The 22678-nt window shown below is 33.0% G+C and overlaps 1 protein-coding gene across 3 annotated transcripts in view; it reads left to right on the top strand.

Annotated features, from left to right (window-relative positions):
* Window positions 1-22678, top strand: part of LOC145268348 (calcium uptake protein 3, mitochondrial-like) — a 1295034-nt gene that overhangs the window by 855458 nt on the left and 416898 nt on the right. For all 3 annotated transcript variants that reach the window (XM_080123864.1, XM_080123865.1, XM_080123863.1), the window contains exon 4: window positions 3791-3838. In XM_080123864.1, coding sequence (XP_079979990.1) covers window positions 3791-3838 — 48 coding nt within the window. The remainder of the gene's footprint in view (window positions 1-3790; window positions 3839-22678) is intronic.

Below are 22678 nucleotides of genomic sequence, written 5' to 3'. Positions count from 1 at the left end.
GTTTTCCTTGACTTGAGGAATAACCAAAAGTCACATGGGGCAAGGTCCGAACTATAGGGAGGATGGGGAAACTATCTTGTTGCCCATGACAACGTCTTTCTTTCTGATCTTCTCTGAGCATCCTTGGAACAAACCTCGCGTGAATCTTCTGCATCATCAGTTCTTCACAAATAATTGTGTATACAGTTCCCACATTGATAGCAAACTGTGCACTTATTGTCTCTATAGACACATGATTGATCAAATAGTCTATGACAAGGATGGAGCACCCTTGGGACAAACTTCATGCACAAATCTTTCACATCTTCAATACCTCATGAATAACGGTGTACAGTTCCCACACTGACATCAAGCTAATGCACTTATTGTCTCTATAGACACACGACACTCCTTATCCATGAAATTCTTTATTTGGCCAATCAACTCTGGTGTTCTGACTTCCTTACTCCTCCTACACCTCTCATCTTTCACAGAATCCTTTTCTTTTTTTAATCTCTTATACCACTCAAAAACTGGTACTCGATGGGCCAAAAGCAGTCTGAAGCATTCCAAATGTTTCTGTGACAACTTTTTCCAAGTTTAAAACAGAATTTAATTTCGTATCTTTCTTCTAAAGTCTCCTCACGTCTAGATGGCATTTTTAAAATTCACCAGTTGTGACAATCAAACTTTAGTAGGGTGTATTCCAATTTCTGCTGTAGCTGTTCATTTGAACCTGAAATTATAAAAATTAGTCATCTCCTGAAATGTATAGCTATAACATACTGAATTTTCTAGAGTCTATGACAATTTTAAATGTCTGTACAAAAGAAGTTTGGACACTTATTTAAGGCACTTGGTACCTTCTTGGAACTGATTGTCTAAAAATGAAGATGTTAGAGATAGTAATTGCGTTAAAAGAAAAAAAAGAAGAATGTTACTAATGAAAACCTGTCGTCTTTGAAACTATTGTAAACTAAAAAATATTTCTTTACTTTTGAATCGTTCGAACTGATATACTTAAAATATATATGTTATAATGTTTGTTTCCTGTTCAAAATCTTCTTACATCTATCTATCTACAATTATATAAACGGAATTTTCCTGTATGTGTGAGTGAGTTCTCTATGTACTCCTAAATGGCTAGCCGATATTTTACATGGAATGAACTATGTTATCAGACATGTTAGAGATGATGAATCATTTTGCACATCTTGAACATGACTCCTGAACTTCCCCTTATTGTTTGGCAACAGCAAACAAAATTAAATAAACCTTTTTTTGTTAAGAATGTGTTACTTGATTATCAGGATTTATGGTTAAGATTATGATTTGTATTTAGGATTATCATGATTTGTTTTTAGGATTATCATGATTTGTGATTAGGATTATCATGATTTGTGATTAGGATTATCATGATTTGTGGTTAGGATTATCATGATTTGTTTTTAGGATTATCATGATTTGTGGTTAGGATTATCATGATTTGTTTTAGGATAATCATGATTTGTGGTTAAGATTATCATGATTTGTGGTTAAGATTATCATAATTTGTGGTTAGGATTATCATAATTTGTGGTTAGGATTATCATAATATGTGGTTAGGATTATCATAATATGTGGTTAGGATTATCATAATATGTGGTTAGGATTATCATAATTTGTGTTTAGGATAATCATGATTTGTGTTTGATTATCATAATTTGGGTTTGATTATCATAATTTGTGTTTATGATTATCATAATTTGTGTTTATGATTATCATAATTTGTGTTTATGATTATCATAATTTGTGTTTAGGATTATCATAATTTATTTTAGGATAATCATGATTTGTGGTTAGGATTATCATGATTTGTGGTTAGGATTATCATGATTTGTCGTCAGGATTATTATGATTTGTCGTTAGGATAATCGTTATTTGTGGTTAGGATTATCATAATTTATTGCTACAATCACTTGGTGATAAGATTACCATAAATTATGGTTAGGATTATCATTATTAGTGGTTACAAGTCTAGCTTTAAATTTCAGATCAGATTATTTCAGTGCTTGTGCAGTATAATCAGATTTCAACTGAATTTATTTTTAGTAGAAACACTATCACGTTCTTACATGTAATTTCGAAATTATTAAAAATTCCAAAAATTATTACAAAAACTAATCCAGTAGAAAAATTGAATTCATCAAATTAAACAGCTTTATCATATTTTTAATGTTTTCATATTGTGGCCAATTCTGTATGAAAACTGATTTATCTTCATTGCTTTCAATTTAATTAAAAGTAAAGTCTGCTATTTCAAAGTAGAAAATCGCTAATTGTAACTGCGTTACATTATACAATAATATCTGTTGGTTTATATTGTTGTTGTTTTTTTTTAAATAGTGTCTAGCAGATATTCTACTTTATTATTTCCGTAATTTTTTTTACTACTGTTTACATGTCATGTCAATATGTAATAGTGTTTCTACTTTAATAGTATTCTTACCTGAAATGAATTTGACTTGATTATCATCATTTTGGAATACTTTGGAGTTGTGAGTAATTCTAGTTTTAGAAGAGACTAGCAAGGGTACCCGGCGTTGCCCAGGTGTTGGGAGGTATGTGTTGATGAGCACAAAAAAATAAGTGTTAGTAGGCAGGGAGGCTCGAACCTGTGACACGAAGGAGGAAAAGAAAGTGAAAGAAAACCTGACACCTTACCGCTACACCATGACGCAACAGGAAGTGAAAAGCATTCAGATTAAGTGATGTCAATCGAAAAGTTGATTTGCACAAATAAGTTAAGAATCACACAAGTGCAGAAATGAATGTTGGCTGAAAACCAGTTAGGCTTCCCACTTTCTGCCGTTTTATTTATTTGTTTCACCACGATCTTGGGGAAAACCTGCTCCCCAGAAAATATCTGATATAAAAAATCTTTTCTCAACGTTGATCAAAGCTAATTGCCTATCTGAACGTCCCAGCGGGGAGGCCGGTGAATCCACTTTGCTCCAATTAGTTTTGCTTTATTTATATGAAAAAGATGAACAAACACGAAAGGATAGAATAGAGGGAATTTTTTAAAAGTCAATCAAAATAAATGTAGAGACAACATCCGTTCGCAAATCTTAGATATTATAATCTAGGGAGTATAAGGGAAGTTCTAAATAAATGTAAGCTCATCGAGAACCTGTTGAAAAAAAAAAAGCCTTTCTTGGACATACAAAAACGGGTGCGGCCGTTTTGCCTTATATATATAGAGAAGAGAAATATCATTTCAAACAAAACGGTAGTATTGATCCGGAGAAGCATTGAATTGTAAAAGCGTGTTGATGACGAGTAGTTTCCTGTTGGATAGCAAATCTGTAGAAGTCTTGAATTGTAAAAGTTTGGAGACAAAGAGCAAAATTCTTCTGGTGTGGACACCAAAAAATTGTGTGTAAATTCTAAAATATCTCATGCTTTATGGAGTGATTCTGGTTTCTGATTGGTTGATATCACAGCATCGTCAATTTCTATCACCTCTGTCTATAAATAGAACCTTCCATTTTTTTGTAATCATACCCACTAATAATACCAAAAATATTGCAACAATGTTAGCTTTTTATCCACGATCGAGATAGCCCTCCACCCCCACCAAGCGAGATCACTACAGATGCACGGTCACTGAGATGCAGGTACGATTTTAAGTTATGATTTTAACTGTTAGTCATCCAGCTGAGAGTGCCGAAAACCCTCTCCCCTAGATTAGTTAATGTACTTTTGTTTTTTTGATTAATTATGCATTTTTTTGTTTATTAACTTTTTTTTTATTTATTTCTCTTTTTAGGAATCATCTCTTACACTGAATATCTTTTCCTGCTTTGTGTCCTGACAAGTAAGTTGAAATATATATTGTAGAAATTTTTTTGTTGGGGGAGGGGAGATATATTTCTTCTTTCCTTTTCTTTCTTTCTCTTGAGTTTGCTTCACTGCTGCTGGTGCTGTTGGTCATGTGACTAATTTCTGACTGTTGATGATTGATCTGTGAATTCTCACGTTTTATAATCAAATTCAAGCTGAAGTTGACAGTTCATACTGGACACTTGACGTGTTATCTTCTCTCTGTCTAAACAGGGCGTTAAAATGTCGAAGTGAACTCGTCTAAGCTATCTGACAAAGTTTATAATGTTGAAGTGATTGTGTCTAAGTTACCTGACGAATTTGTATCTTACTGATAGAAATTTACTTTAAGTAAATCCAAGAAATCGAGGATTTGGCAATTAAATATGTCGGAAAAATACTATCTTGCAGGAGAGAAGACACAGGTGGGAAATATTCTCACTAGGAAAAATTGAATTAGAAGTGTCTATCACTACAACTAGATATTTTCCTCTAAGTCCTGAAGAAAATGGATACGTCTTAAGCTGCAGTTTTTTTTTTTAAGTCAAAAGAAAAGAACATTTCTATTCTGACCAGATACAAAAAAGGAATTAGGGATTTCTGAACTTCTTGCCTCTTCAGAAAATGTTAGTATATGAAGAACTATGTTTTTTTTTTTTTTCAGGTTAACCCTTCAGAAAAATAAATAAATTCCTCGCTATAGAAGAACACTCTCGGAACATTATTTCAGATAATAATAATTGTCTGCAGATATTTCAACTAATCTGCTTGAGAGGACTTTTATTTTAAAATAGACGACATTACAAAATGTAAGCTTAAATTGCAAACAAAGGGAGCAAACATTTTCCACTTTGCTAAAGTATTTCGACCTTCCTAAAAAAAAATCCTACATTCCTTGAAATTTCATATCACAGCAATAAGTAAAGAAAAAGGCCTTCTCAACCCGTTTTTCTTTCTTTCTAGCTTTTTTAATTGTTACCACACAAAGGACTTTCTTTATAGTTGGGAGCAAAATCTTAGCAGCAGACAGCTTGTGAGCTTTTTTGGCTCTAAGTTTATTTTTTTTCTATTCCTAATAAATTGCTTGTTGGTTTCTATCCACGAAGTCTTTTCTCTTATTTTTATTTATTTATTTTTTTGTGTTGATTTCTTTATCCTTGTATTGGTAACGTTTTTACATGTCTAAGTGACCTCTATCGGAAGTGATGATAATTTTGACTATATATATATATATATATATATATATATAGGTTTTGTGCAAAAAAATATGCAATTATTTTTTGCCTTTTGTGTATACCAATCCTTTTTTTCTTTCTTTTGTTCCTTGGCAAAGGCGGGATTCATTCCCATTCGTCTGTTCATTGGTTCACACTTTTCTCATTAACTACAGCTTGGATTTTTTAAAAGAATTTTATACAAACATTAGTCATGGTGAAAGTAAATTTTTACCAGAACAGATTTTCCAGGATAACTCTGGTTGTTTCCCCTGGGGGTCCATTATAGGGGTAACATTTTCTCCAAATCGTTCGTCCATCCGTTCGTTCATTTGTACGTTTCTCAATAACCACACTATGGATTCTTTTGAAATTTTGTACAAACATTAGTCATGGTGAAAGTAAATTTTTCCTTCGTGGAAGGGGACCCCACATTCTCAGTTCATTTAAATTAGAAGGTCTATGTTTTTTTTATATATAACAAGAGCATATATAAATAAATATTCAAAAGTCCAACGTTTCATTCATCTTATCAATCATTCTTTCCAAAATAGTTTGAAAAGTACCATGAATAAATGCCTTTTATTTCAACTAAAAAAAAAAGCTGTGTCGAATTTTTTTCCTTTTTTATTTTTTTTTATTTTTTTGCAACACTTTTGTGCAGAACATTGGGTTCAGCTTAACATGTTACATAAATGTGTACATATATATGTACTATATGTATGCATATACAGGGTGACCTGAAGAAAACGGGCCCCAACTCTAATTAGGCCCCGTTTCTTAGTGTTTTGTCCGAATGAAATGAAACTTTGGTCATAACTAGTTTATTATATTCAAAACATTACATCAAAACACTAGGGTCTTTGACCTTTTTTTTTCTCCGTTCTACAGCATATGTTCTAGATGGCCTCCATTTAGCTTTTTTTTTGGGGGGGGGTCACCCTGCATATGTGTGTATATATAGGCATATTTATGTACATATGTGTATATAAATGCATATGTATGTATATATGCATACATGTGTGCATATGTATGCGCAAATACTTTTATGCACGTAAAAATCTTTGAATATTTAAATATGTAAAAAGAAAGTTCTAAAAAAAACTCCTGCCAATAAAAGGTGCCACGCACATATATGCAAAAAAAAAGGGGCAGGTAATTCACTCATTGCTAGGATATCAAAATTTCTCAATTGTTAATATTGCTAAAAATATTTAAAAATTATATATATATATATATATATATATATATATATATATATATATATATATATATATATATATAGTGTGTGTGTGTGCAACATTCTATCCGACTAGTTGCCAAGTTACCTAATTCTGGAGAATTTCAAAATGGTGTTATATCTTTCATACAGACCATTTATTAATAATTTTTACATCTGCAAATACTTGTGTAATTCACATGAGTCCAACAAGTACTTGTTATTTTTACTTATATGTATCAGAAAATTACTTTGGGAATCAAATATTATCTTTATTGAATCTAAAATGGCAAACAAACAAACAAAAAAAGCGAAAGGTTTAATCATTTTGTCAACAGAACAATTTGATGTAAAGAATTTCTCTTATTTCCTTCTCAAAGTGAAAACTCATCATCGTCGTCATCTATTTTTAATACTGGCATGCATTGGACGGTTTTCATAAATTAACTTCCAAAGGGCTTCATTTATCCTTCTCTTTATAGTCGATTTTTATCACTTACTACCAACCCAAGAACTCTCACTTGTCCTTTTAACCTGGCCATACCATCAAGGTCTACTCTTCTGCACGCATATACTTATACTGTTCAGATTTAATTTTTCTCTGTGGTCATCAGACATCTGCCTGTCTCTAAGACCCACATAACATATTCATTGCATCATTATATCATTTCTTTTAACTGTACAAATAACTGAGAGATTTTTCGTTAGTCAGTAGTTGTAATGCTTTGCAGGGCTTTACATCGTGAGTGAAACAGTCACATTTGCAAGTGATTTTTCAAAGTGGCAATTAGAAATAATAAAAATGGTTATTGTTTGACTATTGTGGATTTTTCCAATCACAATCTTCCCAAGCTTATTACTGAGTGGTGCAACATTGCACCGATAAGACAGAGGTTGAAGCTAAGTTGACAGTGCAAGTCTTATCAGATTGGAGACTCTTTTTGGAACCTTATCTAAGAAGGTAAGGCAAGTGATAGATGCACCAGCCCAGATATGGCAATAATACTTCATATATGGGCGAATGGTGTTACAGGTGTGAGTAATTTTCTAGCTTGATAGAGGGAGCCCACCTTTGCAGCTGCGTTTGCAATGTTCTCAATGTATTTGTTCTAGTGAATGTTAAGCTGAGAAGTTTGAAAGAATTCTCAACTAAAGTTCTTTGTCATGGTTATTAGTGATTGAGAAGCAGGATTTAATGTTGCAAGTAAAAAAAAAAAAAGCTCTCTTGTGAGAGATTTTTCAAAGTGAAAATTAGAAATAATAAAAATGTTTTGATGATTGTGGATTTTTTCACTGACAATCTTCCAATGCCCATTACTGAGTGCAAAATGTCTTTTAAACCTTTTTTTTTTTTAATAAAACGAGCAAAGTAAAATTATTTTAATAAAAGTTCATTAGAATATACCTTCTTCTTTTTTTTTTTTTAAACAAAGGCTGTTTTAAAAAAGATACCCGAAGAAATTGGAGTGTTTATACCCTCAAATCTCAAAATTTGATGTATATTTTGAAAAAAAAAAGAAAGAAAAAAAACCCAGAAAAGTCCACGGAACAAAAATGTCATATTCCAAAACTCACATGTGTTTGGCTAGTAGACTAAAATATTTACCTGTCAAAAGTCAACTAAAGATAAATTTATCTGTAGAGCCCTGCTGCTGCTGCTGCTGCTGCTGCTGCTGCTGCTGCTGGTTAGTAAAACTTTGCATAAAAGTAGTATAACAAATATGTCAGAATAATAATTAAAAATAAAGAATTTGATCCAAACAATAATGGTAAAGATACTCACATCTTTTTTTCAGTTGTGATGAAGTTAGTAAGTAGCAAACTTTAAAAGAGTCAGTCAGATACTTTAAAACCTAGCATGGAGTCAGCATTTAAAAATAAAATACGGAAGTTTATTGAATGAAATAAAACAGACTTATTTTTGCCCACAATTTTATTTCAGTAAAATATTACTTTTATTAAATTTAGTGAACTAACTTGAAGAGGTTAGCTCCAAAATATTTGCGTTTTTTTTTTTTAAATATACTGAAACAAAAATTACAGAAGTTTATTAAATGAAATAAAACAAACTTATTTTTTGCTAACTATTTTATTTTCACAACACATTTCTTCCAATAAAATTCTGTAAATTTTTTTTTAACAAATCATAATAAAAACATGCAATTATTTGGAAGCTAAACTTTTCAATATATAAATATATATGAAATGCGTCGGTTTAAAAAATATTTATATATTGACGCACACACTATTTGTTTTTCCAATTTGGCTTCTTTGTGAAAATCTGACTATAGTTATCGATTTGGCCTTTTTTCTAAAAGATTTGGCTTCAAATATTTAGTAGAGTATGACAACCCAATTAGGGTCAGCTATTGGACACGTTTATCCTTTTAGAACTTTTAAAACACACATAACTCTCAGATTACAAAATAATAATAAAAAACAAACAAACAAAAGAATTGGTGGATCTGAACACTGTTGCCCCTACCATTTACTTATTTTCTTTTTCACTTATTCTTAAATTTTTCAGACGATTATCAGCACTTACCGGCTTAAATTTGGGATTATAACGTTCTACTACAGTGAACACCCACTTTTGGACCACTCCCGTTGTTAATACTGCCACTAGCATTTAGATTTTTCCTTTTCAATTTTTTCGCATATTTCTACGGCGCTTATCATAGCTTATCATGCACACTTGCTTTTACATTACCAAAATACCTCTGAAAAAAATTGTAAATTTCTTTTTTAATCTGAAAATTAAGCCTGTACTCGATAATAATTGCCGGAAAAAAATTACGACAAAGTTAAAAGGAAAATTTTTTAAGGCTATGGGAATGATTGTTTAGGTCAGCAGCAGTTTTTTTTTTTTTTGTTTCTTTTCCTCGTGACACAATGTTGACATGTTAGGTGAAAGCACAGAATAATGACAGAACATAATCAGATCCCCATGTTAAGAATGGTTTATAGATACTAACGTTGTTACTTCGGCACGTTACATGCATTTTGGCCATGGGTGTGAGTGCCGGCTATTTTACTATATCGGCAATAGCCCCCACTAAAAACCAGTTTGATTGATTTTTTTTTTTTTTTTTTTTTACAGATCCTGCTAATATATATATATATAACCCATTTTATATAAATATATATATATATTATATATAAAACCCATTTTATATAAATATATATATATATATAACCCATTTTATATAAATATATATATATATATATATAACCCATTTTATATAAATATATGTATATATAAAACCCATTTTATATATATATATATATATATATATATATATACTATAAAGAGAGAATGTATGTATGTGTATGTCTGAGGACATTTCTCAACCTGTATACTCATCGAATTTTTAATCTATATAATTGAAATTTGGTGTATAGGTTATTCAGACATGTGGAAAACTTTGATTCATTTTACACCGTAAAAAAGGGGTTTTTGAGGGGTCAAAATTGATAAAGGTACGTAGAAGTCATCGGATTTTTCTGTTTGCTAACTGTTCAATGATTGCACATGCCTGAATGTTTCTCATTACAGGTTATCTATGTTAAGCATAAGTTTGTTTGAAAGCACATTTAAAGAGCGTGTTATGCTGGCCGAATGGTTATCATACGTGACTCACTGACTCTAAATTTGGGTTTTGAACTCAGATCAAGAACTGTTTTTTTATTTACAGGAAGTAAACTGTTTAGAAAAAAAAATCATACTCACATGCATATGTCTCAGTTTCTGTATTAATTAAAATATAATATTTATGTATATTTTATGACCAAGCAATGACAGGCGGCTTGCTAGTATATTATATTTTTCTTAGTCTCTCTGTTTGTTTGTTCGTTCCATTTTTGCTTGGCAACTACTGGGCCGATCAGGTTAAAATTTTGTTTAAACCTTTATGGTGATGAGGTGTAGCAGACAATGTATTATTGTATCTGTGAGAACGCAGATAAATAGGAACATCTGTTGTCTTTATGGCTGCGTTTAAAGTCAGCATATCACCTTTTAACTGTTGTTTCTTATGTAACAGAATCTTAATAAAACTTATATAGCCATTGCTTTGCTTGAATAGTATTTTTTTTTATCAGAAAGCAATGCTTTATCCATAGACGTTCAGATTTCCCTATTGTTTTGATAATTTTGCAACATTAGTTTCACTTAAATCACTGTAATTTGTAAACTAATAGTCTGATTAAGCTTCAAATTTTGACACATGTTATTTGGAGGTTAGTACGTTATTTAAAAAAAAATCATGTTTTTTTATTATTATTATTAATTATGGTGCCATTTATATTTCTGGCCCAAATGAGGTGTTACAAGACAATGCTCCAAATTAGTGCAAATGCTTCTTTCTTCAGTATTCAAAGAGCTTAGTTATGGTAACAATAATTTTCTCCATAGAGATATTATTTGAAGGCATTAGGATTTCTGCTACATCTGTGGCTAACATAACTTACTTCTTTATATCCATATGCATTTTTTGTTAATTTTCAAGCTTTCAAATGCTATGGTTTGTATTTGTGTCTAAGTAAACCCTACATTCTTTTAATGTAAACTTATGAATGGTTCAATTAAGTCAAACCAGTTATATCCATACTATCTATCCATCCATCTATATACAAAGAATAAAGTAAAGTTGATTTTCCCCTCAAGTAAGACACCAGAGGATTATAAATACAGACACTACATATAATTCTAACATGATCATGATCCTTTCTGATAACTGATGCATGTTTCCAAAAGTTAACTGTAACTTTCATTCGATTTCTTAATTTCCTACATTAGTTTTGACCATCCAAACTCTTATAAATCACTCTTAGAGAAAATGAGAGTATCTTTCACTCATTCTCAAAAATTTATTTCCATTCTGTCATCAAACACCACAAATTCCCTTTTCCAGGTTCAGGCAATTATTATTTTATTTTATCACTCCATTACATTACTTTTCATACAACTTTCCTCAATAAATTCAGACTGCTCCCTCATGCTTATAATCTTATTTTTCTGCATTCTGATTGGCTGACATCCATTCAATTTTTTGAATATTCTAGTTTACTATAAAAGTGTTATAGTATCTATTCTATTGCAAAGTTAGCTATAAATAAGGATTCATCACCATAATACCGCATTTACTTTAGAAGTTTTCTTGGAAACTACTGGATCAATCTGGCTGAAATGTTTGTATGGTTATGATAAGGTGCAGCGACTAAGTATTATGGTATCCATTTGATGTATATTTAGAGATTAATAGGGATTAGTATGTTTAATGCAAAAATGAGCGCAAATGTAACCATGTTCAAACCATCAATTTTGCATAAAGCACTCACTCTAAGTCAACGGCTATAACTTTTGCCCATTTTTAACAGACTAACAGGTCTAGTTTTAAACTGATATTTGCTGTTGGAGCAGTAGCAGAAACTCGACACAGGGGCACTCTTATCAGAACAAAAATAAAATTGCCTAAATCGGGAATGATTTCTTTCTTCATTGATCGAGTACACAATAGACAGATACTACATTTTCTTCTGCCTTAAGAGAGTTCAAAACTGGCTTCGAAACCTAGTAGGTGATACCGTTTTCTCTCCATGCAACCTCTTTCTTACAGAAGGGACGTTGCAAGCCTATCTCTGCTCTATCATTATTTTTATGGCAAGTGCTATTCTGAGCTCCAATCTATGGTTCCCCCTTGTCAAACTTTAAAAAAAAAAGACACTCAACTAGCAACAACCACTAGCAACAATTTCCCCCACTCACTATCTGGGCCTAAATCTAAATGCATATTCCACGAACAAAGCTTGTTTCCTAGAAGTGTCTGCCTATGGAACACTTCTGCTAGCCTGCTTCCCTGCTGACTACAATATCATAGCCTCCAAGTCCAATGTAAACAAGTTCTTGTAAAACCATCCCCTTAAATAATCCAAATTTTACCCAATTTACACCATTAACGATTACTACACTACCACCTTACATTCATTAACCCTTATCCTCGAATGGCCTTCAGGTCTTGATACGTGGTGGCCACCTTTGTAAAAGAAAAAAGTCTATTTTCGTTTCTTCATCCTTTTTACCTATCTTGAACTGGAATCGAAAAGAATCCCTTATAGAAAATACTTAATCCAACTAGAAGTAGTTTTCATATCGTTTCCATCTTTACGGCCACCAGCAAATTTAAATTAAACAGATGCCATCTTTATTGTTGCCAGTGAAAGTAATTACCAATAGTACGAAAACTAGTGGTAATACATTTTTGTATTTATTATGAACCAGCAATATTTGCCCTGTGTTATCTGGGTTCGAATTTTTGGCCTTTAGACTGGGAGCAAAGTGTAATGTTTGTTCTGATATGACATTTTACATTTTCTTTTACCTCGGCCAGGGAATGGGAAATCCTTCTAGACCAAGACAATTTTTATTTTTGTTCCTATCTAGAGTGTCCCTTACTCGCGACTAAAACACTAGTTTTATTTGGGTGTCTTTAACTGCCCCCCCTCTATTTTTGCTGATGAGAAGACTTTGTTTTTAAAGGGCAAAACTTTTATCAAATTATTGTCAATATTTATCGTCAATTTAAATAAAACGAACATCGTTTCTGAAACTATCGTACAATCTTATTCATTTTGTTTGTTTTTCCTTTTGAAACTGATTTTTAATTCGAAATTATGAATCATTATATATTTTCTGTACAGAAAGTTGTTAGATGAGACAAGTCATTGGTACCGTCGGTTTGAAGCCTGATAATTAGGACCGTTTAAGATATCCATATCAAGCTCTCTTCAGCCAATATTCGTATATATATATATATATATATATATATATATATATATATATATATATATATATATATATATATATATAAGTGAAATTGTCTATCCATGTGTGTACATTTCCCTACTAAATTACTCTGTCAATTTTTAGTCTACAAACTCGAGATTTGACATAAGGGGTACTGAGATTTGGAAAAATCTTTTTTAATCGGCGTTTGGCCAGATATTTGGCTGTCAAGAGGTCAAAGTTCAGCGATTTGACCTTTAAAACTCTACCAAACTCCTCCGACAATTTTGGGGCTAAACACTTGAAATTTTAGATGTAGGTTACTTGGACATGAATCAAACTTTTTAATTTGATTTGAACCCAAAACAATAATTGTTAAGGGACCAAAATTGGGGTCAAAGTTGAAAAAAGATTGACCTCTGCGGTCTCTACCAAATTACTCAGCCAAATTTTGGTCTAAACATTTGAAATGTAACATAAAGTGTATTCAGACATAGGGCAGGCTTTTTAATCGGTTTTTGGCCAAAAATTTGGCTATCAAAGTTCAAAAGATTTAACTTTTGTGGTCTTTAGTAAACTATTCAGCCAATTTTGTGTCTAAACATTTGAAATTTTACATGAAGGGTATTCAGACATGCAGCAAGTTTTTTAGTCAGTTTTTGGGCGAAAATTTGGCAACCGAGAAGTCATAGTTGAAAGAGTTGACCTTTACAGACTTAAGCAAACTTCTCCGCCAATTATGGGTCTAAACACTTGAAATTTTAGATGTAGGTTATCTGGACAAACTTTTTAATATATATATATATATATATAAATGTAATTCTTGGTTCGTTCAAAGTCTATAGAACCATATTTTTACATTACCAATTTAATTGAAATTTTCAGAAATTCTATTTTTAAAGTCAAGGAATGTTTGCATGTTATTAAAATAATTTAACATTGCGAATTATAAAAATATTAAATTGAATAAACATATTTTTTGTAACTGCGAGATTATCGCCATTTTATTTCCGGTAGAAATTAGCCTTTCACTTATTGAGATAAGTATTATTTGTATTAATTTTTATGATACTCATGCAGGGAGTGACCCGTGCTGAAATAATGTTATTATTTAAAAAGCCATTCTTAACATGGGGAGGTGAGGGTGTTTTGTACCTATTCTGTACTTTAACCTTACAATTGAATAAAAAATACATCGTAAAACTTTAATTAAACATGGAAATAAGATTTTAAAAAATAGCGCGGATCACTCTCTGCATTAGCACCATTTTTATTTATTGCGGATTATTATTCTCATCTTTATTAGTTGTTGTTTCATGACTTTTCGGCCAACTATTCCTCTGGCCTTCATGAAAAGGAGTAAGTACGTGAGAAATTATTTTTTCCTTTTATAAATGTTTAGTAACTTTTTCCTTTTATTATTCTTAAAGAGTAAAACTTTTTTATTCATGAAAAGAGTTAAGCCTACGTAAATAAATAAATAAATGTTTGTACACGTGACAAATTATCAATGAATAGTTTAGTTACTTTTTTTTATGATTATTTATGAAGAGTTAACGTAAATAATGTTTGTAAAAGTGCGAAAGGCGACGTAAGTGGCGTAATTGTACAACCATCACTCCCATGCTTAATTTCTATACTTATAGGTTTTTGGATTTTTTTTTCACTGGATTATCATTGATTGGACACTAATTAAACAGATTGTTAAAAAAAAAAAAGAAAAAAAGAAATCATTATTTCGACATTTGAAAGTAGTGCTCACTTTTTAGTTACAACGTTCTGATAAATCAGTCACCCATTTTGTAACCAATAAAAACGCGGTATATCAAAATCATAGAAAGTAAAAATAATATGAGCCTCTTCCACATTTGTAAGTCAGAAATATATTTGTTTCTCAAAGAAAAAAAAATGGATTGAACATGACTTTTTTTATTGTTTTTATGAAAATAAAGTTTCGAGTTTAAAAAAATTTTTTTTTACTTATTTAGATAAAAGTCAGTTTGTGGGTGTTTTTTTTTTGTTTTTTTTTAAATTGTTTTTATGAAAGGTGAGTTGGTGTTTCTTTACAATACTTTATCTGTTTTTATGAAAGGTGAGGTTTTTGGGGTTTTTTTCAAAACTTTTGTTGTTTTTAAAAAAAATTTTTTTAAGTATTATAAATTTCACTATCATGCTGGTAAAATGTTTAATAATTTGGTATTTTTTTAGATTAGGTCCACCTCCACAATTTTCCTATAAATGACAACATTTATAGGCTTCCGAGTATGCTGAACACAGAATTCGCATTGAAATTTTGCAGAAATAAGTAGTTATCAAAATATAAAAGTTGTATTATGCATTGTATTCTTTGGCGGCCATCTTTTTACGTGCGCATGCGCCATAAACAAATACACGCTCGTAAAACAGATGGCCGCCAAAGATTACAATGCATAATACAACTTTTTATATCGCAAAATTTCAATGCGATTTTCGTATTCAGCATAGTTGAAAACCATCACAAGTTGTCATTTAAAAGAAAATTGAGGAGGTGGACCTAATCTAAAAATTTACCAATAATTTTCCATCCCATACGCCTCCCGATACATTGCTTCGTCAACATGCAACCATTTTATATCTCCTGAAGACACTTCCGTATTTAGAAAAAAAAAAAAAAATGAGTGACCGATTTACCAGAACGTGGTAACTAAAAAGTGAGTACCCCTTTCAAATGTTGAAATGACTTTTTTTTTTTTCAATTTTTTTTCATAATCTGGTTAGTGTTCAATCAATAATAATCCAGTGAAAAAATTTCAAAAAACCTATCAGTATAGAAACTCCACCACGTAAGTAAATAAATAAAAAATGTCATGTGTGCAATGCGTTAGCCTTGACGGGGGGGGGGCTAGGGAAACGAACATTAAATAATTCTGCAGATCGCCATGGAACTCAACGCCCAAGGAGTACCAAAATAGTTTTCATGATCTGAAGAAATTTTTTTTTCGAAAAGTGGGTGATCACTTTTCCATGTAAATTTAACTTAAAATGAGCACCCACTTTCTGGCCACCTGAGGAAGGGGGCATTTATTTTCGTGTTTATTGGCTTAAAGGTTTTTTGACAAGGTACGCGAGTGCATATTTAACAGTTTTCGTTTATGCTCACGCGTAGCATAAACAAAGGCTACGTCTGTGAAATGGAAAATAGTCCCAGAGTTCAGGGGTTAATACCATGCAAAAGAAATCAAACAAAAAACTTTTTAGCCAAGAAACACAGAAAAAAGGAAAAAAAATAGCATCCATTTTTTTTCTATCGAATTCATTTGCTGTTTTTATTGAAAACTATTTTCCCCCGGATTTTTTATATAATTTTCCATTAAGGGCCGTGCGTCTCACATTCGTAAATAACAAAAAAATTTTTGTAGATTTTGGTGTGCTAAAAACGAATCTGCAAACCGTTTCCGTTGAAAAAAAAATACTTTTTATGATATGAAGAAATTACTTTTTCGAAAAAGTGGCGATCACTTTTCCATGATAATTTAACTTAAAATGAGCACCCACTTTCTAGCCACCTGAGAGAGGGGGGATTTTTTCCCATGTTTATTGGCTAAACAGCTTTCATTTATGCTCACGCATAGCGTAAACGAAGGCTACGGCTGTGAAATGGAAAATAGTCCTAGAGTTCAGGGGTTATTACCATGCAAAAGAAATCAAACAAAAAACTTTTTAGCCTAGAAACACACAGAAAAATGCCCCTCTCTCAGGTGGCCAGAAAGTGGGTGCTCATTCTAAGTTAAATTTACATTGAAAAGTGATCACCCACTTTTCGAAAAAGTAATTTCATGAATATCATGAAAACTTTCTTTTTGCTACAGAAACGGTTTGCAGATTCGGTTTTAGCACACCGAAATCTACAATAAAATATTTTGTTATATATGAACATGAAACGGGCTTTAAAGTAAAATACTACCGGATTTTTTGGAGCAGATTTGCCGTTTAGTTGTACAAATATCCTCCAACCAGGTAATCACTAAAAGGGACTTTTAAAAGTCATCACCTGTATCGAGCAAAAGTTTAAAACCACCGATTATATGCCAGCCTACGTCATGGTAACATATATTGAGTGAGTTCCTAACAGTATTTTGTATAGTTTTTTAGTTTAAACTCATTTTCCCAAAATTTCCCCAAACTTAATGTGTTTGATACAGTCTGCCACCATTTGTATTTTTCAGATATACCGATAGACATTGAATGTTTTTGAACCGATTATACATTACATAAAAACACTAAAATCTTATCCAGTTAGGTTGAACATTTACTTTTCTTGCCTTTGATAACATTTATTTGTTATATATTTATTTTTTGACAACTTTTTTGTATCTGTGTTTAGTAATATAAACCCTTTTCATTTAATATAACATTTAGTTGGCTTGAAAAACAGTGCTTATCGGTGTACTTGAAAGCTACAAATGGTGGCGGACACTGTTGATTACTTTAAGTTAGAGAAAGTGAGTTAAAACTAAAAAAAAACTATATAAAATACTGTCAGAAACACACCGTTTATGCCAGCCTATATCATGGTAACATATATTCGGTGAGTTTCAGACACTGTTTTGTATAGTTTTTAGTTTTCAACTTACTTTCCCAAACTTAACGTATTCAACAGAGTCCGCGACCATTTCTGTTTTTCGAGCCGATTAAGCATTTTATATTTTATAAAAACACTAAACAATTATCCAGTTAGGTAGAAACGTAACTTACCTTACCTTTGCTTTCATTTATTTGTTTTTGGACAACTTTTTCGAATCTGTAACCCCCCCCTCCCCCGCCATCAACCAAATATTAATTACTAACTCACATTCTTGTAAAACAACAACAAAAAAACATTTAGCGTTTCAACATTTTTGCTACGTTCGGCTTCATCCACTGATTGTTGGTCGAGTCCAAACCATGAATGATTGACAGAATCTCCCGAGGATCCAGATCAAATTCTGCAAGAGTACCATTTTTTTTCATTTTCGCCTTCTTTTTCACTTTTTGCAGTGGATTGCTGTACTAATATAAGAAACATGCATTTTCTCTTTTTATTAAATTTTTCCATTACACCAAATTGAGCCACTGCAACACGTGGCAGGGTACAGCTCGTATATATATATATATATATATATATATGTTAAATGTCCACGTATGCTTCTAGGATAGTGATTTAAAGGTTATAAGGGTTTCTGAAGCATGAAAAAACGATGTTACTTTTTGTATTTAATATTTTTATTGTTATTTTTTGTATTTCAAGCGGACCTCCGCTCTTGGTCACAAAAAAGTATCGAAATGAAAAAGAAAAAGAAACCCGTTGAAAGAACTGGAGATTTGTAGCGTGGACAGCGTTCATTTCTAGCAATCATGTTCGAAAAAGTTCACGTGAATAATTTTAGCCGTTTGTGGAAGAAGATTGTGCTTTTTAAATATGTTTTTTTTAATTTATTTATTATTATTTTTTTTTATGTTGCAACGTAAAACCGTTTAATTCAAGCGGCAAAAATGAGACGCAATTGATTTCAATATGTATAATGTAATTTGAAATGAAATTGTTAAACGGTAAAAATAATGTAATTATTAGTTATGAATAATAATAATAAAACTACTGAAGAGGGCAGAGTTAGAGACAATATATATGCACATAAACGTATAAACAGTACATAGTGAACTGCTACTATATATATATGTGTGTGTGTGTGTATATATATATGCATATATATGTATATATATATGCATGTATATCTGTATGTGTATATATGTGTATGTATATCTGTATGTATATATATCAGGTCATGTCATATGCTACTGGTACCATGTAACCCAGTACTACCTGCCTCATGGTCGGGTCACCGGCGACTAAACTGGTTCCCCCACCAGACTTGTTTGGTGAGGAGGGCGGCTAGTCTCCCTGGAGGATTAAAAACAAGACCTTCCAAAGGGCGAATGAACTCTTTTTCTGGGTGAACGGCCAACTAGCACCGTGTATATGTGTGTGTGTTTATGTGTATTGGGGAGGAGAGGGCTCCCGTAAGCCGTGGTGAAGGCAACTTTTCTAGCAGAAGCAAATCTCTGATTTAAAAAAACCATAAAGCGGGAGACCAGTACCCACATTAAGCTGGTCTGCAGTTTAATTTGTTGCTGGCTATCTTGCTCTTGCTTGTTGCTGGATCTCAACATTTTGAACCGAGAGAGAGAGACTTAGCTGTCGTACAAAGCTAAGACTCTGTAACATCATCTTTGTATAGATACTCCCTCAGGCATTTGGGCTCATGGATTTTAAATGTCTGAGGGAGTGGCACTCGTCTGACAAGACGTTGCAATCATCATCTATATATATATATATGTATGTATGTGTATATATATATATGTATGTATATATATATGTATAGATAGGTATGTGTATATATATATATATATATATATATATGTATGTATATATATATGTATAGATAGGTATGTATATATATATATATATATATATATATATATATATATATATATATATAGGTGTGTATATATATATGTGTATATATGTATATATAGAATCCTAGAGTGGATGAAACGCGGAATATTCAGTGTAGCTTAATCGCCATATACATTTTATAGCTTACTAACTAGCTCTACCTACGTATTGAGCACTTTGAAGTAAAGCGAAACTGGAATAGGGCCGACCACTTCCCTAGATGAGTTCATAATTAACGGATACTCTAACTTAACATCGAAATCTGACCCCCAAGGTCGCCATGGGCATGGAATATGTGCCTACATTAAAGATGGCTTCCCGTGTGGCAGGGATATCTCCAGAGAACACCCTAATTTACCTTATATGTGCTTCCGGGTTGCACTAGCTTACACCACTGCATTTGTATTTGCCCTCTATCACCCCCACAACAGCGGGATTACTATCTTTAAGAGTATATCTAAGAAAATTGACCACATCATGTCTGCTCATCCTTCGGCTAACATTCACATTTGCGGTGACTTCAGTGTCCATAATGTGGAATGGTTGACCCACTCAAATAAGACAGATGATGAGGGGAGGTTCTGTCATGACTTTGCCATTGCCTATGACCTCACTCAGATTGTTCATGAACCCACCCTTGTGCCGATACTACTGGTCAGTATGCCATCCTTCTAGACCTTTTTCTCACAACTTCCCCTGAGCTATGTTCATGTTCCATTCTATCTCCCCTGGGATCCTCCGACCACTCCGTTGTATCAGTTAAGATAAAAATGAAATGCAATAAGTCTTCAGACGTACCTCTCCACTGTACAGTATGTCGATACTCTACGGCAGACTGGGATAGCTTCTGTACATTCATATCTGATCTACCTCTGCATTCCATGTTTAAAAAGGATGTGTCCTCTATAGTATCAGACCTGACCGAATGGTTAATTGTAGGAATAGATCGATTCATACCATCCAAAAAATTCCAACAAAAACCTAACAGCCAGCCATGGTTCTCCCCAGAATGTGCTGGTGCCATCGCGCACAGAAATCATTTTTTCCATAGCTACCAACATAATAGATGTACTGAGACTAAAGCTGCTTTCAGGATTGCCAGCAACCACTGTAAAAGTGTCATAAAAAAATGCAAGAGAGCTATATGCTCAGTCTGTTAAATCCAAAGTTGAGCAGCGGCTTGGTTCCCACCAGTTTTGGCAAATAGCAAACAGGATCCTGAACAGAAGCATGCGTTCTGTCCCAACCATCATTAATGGACCTGAGGTCATCTCGTCAGCATTAGACAAGACCAAAGTATTTGCCAAGAATTTGCAGCTAATTCTACCCTATGTGATGAAGGCCATCAACTCCCCATATTTCCTCCTATAACAGACAGCACGCTATGTAACATACAAATATCTGTGCGTGAGGTCACCAAGCTAATCAAGAACCTTCCAGTAAAGCAACTGGCTCTGACAGCATTCCAGTTATAGTGCTGAAAAAGCTCCAACCAGAACTTGCCCTGATACTTACAAAACTGTTTAAGGGTTGCCTTAAGGAGAAGTTGCTGGAATCCATATTAAATAAAGAAGTACTCAACTACCTAAAAAGAAATAATGATGGGCCCACAGTATTAATGCTGGAGTCCCTCAGGGGTCCATCCTGGGTCCAACTCTTTTCCTGATCTACATCAATGATCTCCCAAAACACATACTTAAATCATTCGTTGACATCTATGCTGATGACACAACCCTCTATGGCAACACATTAAAGGCCGCAAATGACAAAGTTCTTTCTGATTCTCTCTCCTCTGATCTTCAGCATGTGGTACAGTAGGGGAAGAGGTGGCTGGTTACTTTAATGCATCTAAAACCAAGCTCCTATCTTTACATCATCAACGCTCTGATCCCCATCTGGCATCAATTGAAATGGGTGGCTCTCGTCTTGGGGACGCTTCATGTTTTGACAAACTTCTGGGTTTAACCTTTACTCCTGATCTGAAATGGAACACATACATAAAGTCTGTTGCCAAGGTCGCTGGGAAAATGGTAGGATCCGTCTACTGCTCCAGAAGATATCTCACTACTAATGATATTCTCTATCTATATAAAAGCCAAGTCCATCCAAGGATTGAGTACTGCTGACACATCTGGGCTGGAGCTGCTAAAAACAGCCTATCCTGCCTTGACAGAGTACAAAATAGACTTTGTGGCTTAGTGAGGATGCCCTTTTCTCTTCCCTGCAACCTCTCTCCCACAGAAGAGACGTTGCGAGCATGTCTTTGTTTTATCGTTATTTCTATGGCAAGTCCTCGTCCGAGCTCCAATCTCTGGTCCCCCCTCGCCAATCTCTCACAATAAACACTCGTCTAGCTGAAACCACTGTCAATAATTTTCACCACTCTTTATCTGTTCCTAAATCAAAATGTAGATCCCATGAACAAAGCTTCTTTCTTAGAAGTGCACGCCTGTGGAATTCTCTTTCATTTCCCTGTTTCCCACCTGACTAAAACTTAGATGTCTTCAAGTCCAACATAAACAAATTCCTGATGAATCTCCCCCTTAAGTAAGACATTTTATCAAATCTCCAATACTAACGATTACTACGATCCTATTCCATTGATTACTGTACAGTCAATACCCCTTATCCCCGAGTGGCTGCCAGACCTTGATAAGTGGTGATCTCCATGTAAAAAAAAAAAATATTAAGTTTGCATCTTATAAGTATTGAATATTCAATACCTCCTCTTTCTTATATGGACTTAACAATATAAAGAACAAGTAAGCATGCATGGTTCCCTGTGAGTGAACGAGGCATAAAAAAAATGACTAAGTTCAGCATTCCCCCCCCCGTCATTTAGCCCAAAACGTCCCCAGAAGACGTCAAATTCTGGTGAAAATAAACAACCGTTCCAGTTTTAGGCTTTAACATATGTAAATTTGAATTTTGCACTATGCAGAAAAAAAAATGACTAAGTCCATTATTTGACACCCCCTTTAGCCCCAAAAGTCCCCAAGGCCTTAACATATTTAAATTTGAGCTCAACACCATGTAAAACTGCTAAATAGACATACACAGAAAATTTTGGGCGAATATGGTAAAATAGTCCCAAAAATGGAGTGTTTTTATTAGCCCTAAAAAGCCCCTGGGGCATACCCAAGAAT

This window comes from Euprymna scolopes, chromosome 43, assembly GCF_053919585.1.
Source record: "Euprymna scolopes isolate OS-2025 chromosome 43, ASM5391958v1, whole genome shotgun sequence".
NCBI classification, from domain to species: domain Eukaryota; kingdom Metazoa; phylum Mollusca; class Cephalopoda; order Sepiida; family Sepiolidae; genus Euprymna; species Euprymna scolopes.
Note: the sequence above shows the minus strand (reverse complement) of the source record. Positions and strands in the feature narration are given on the sequence as shown.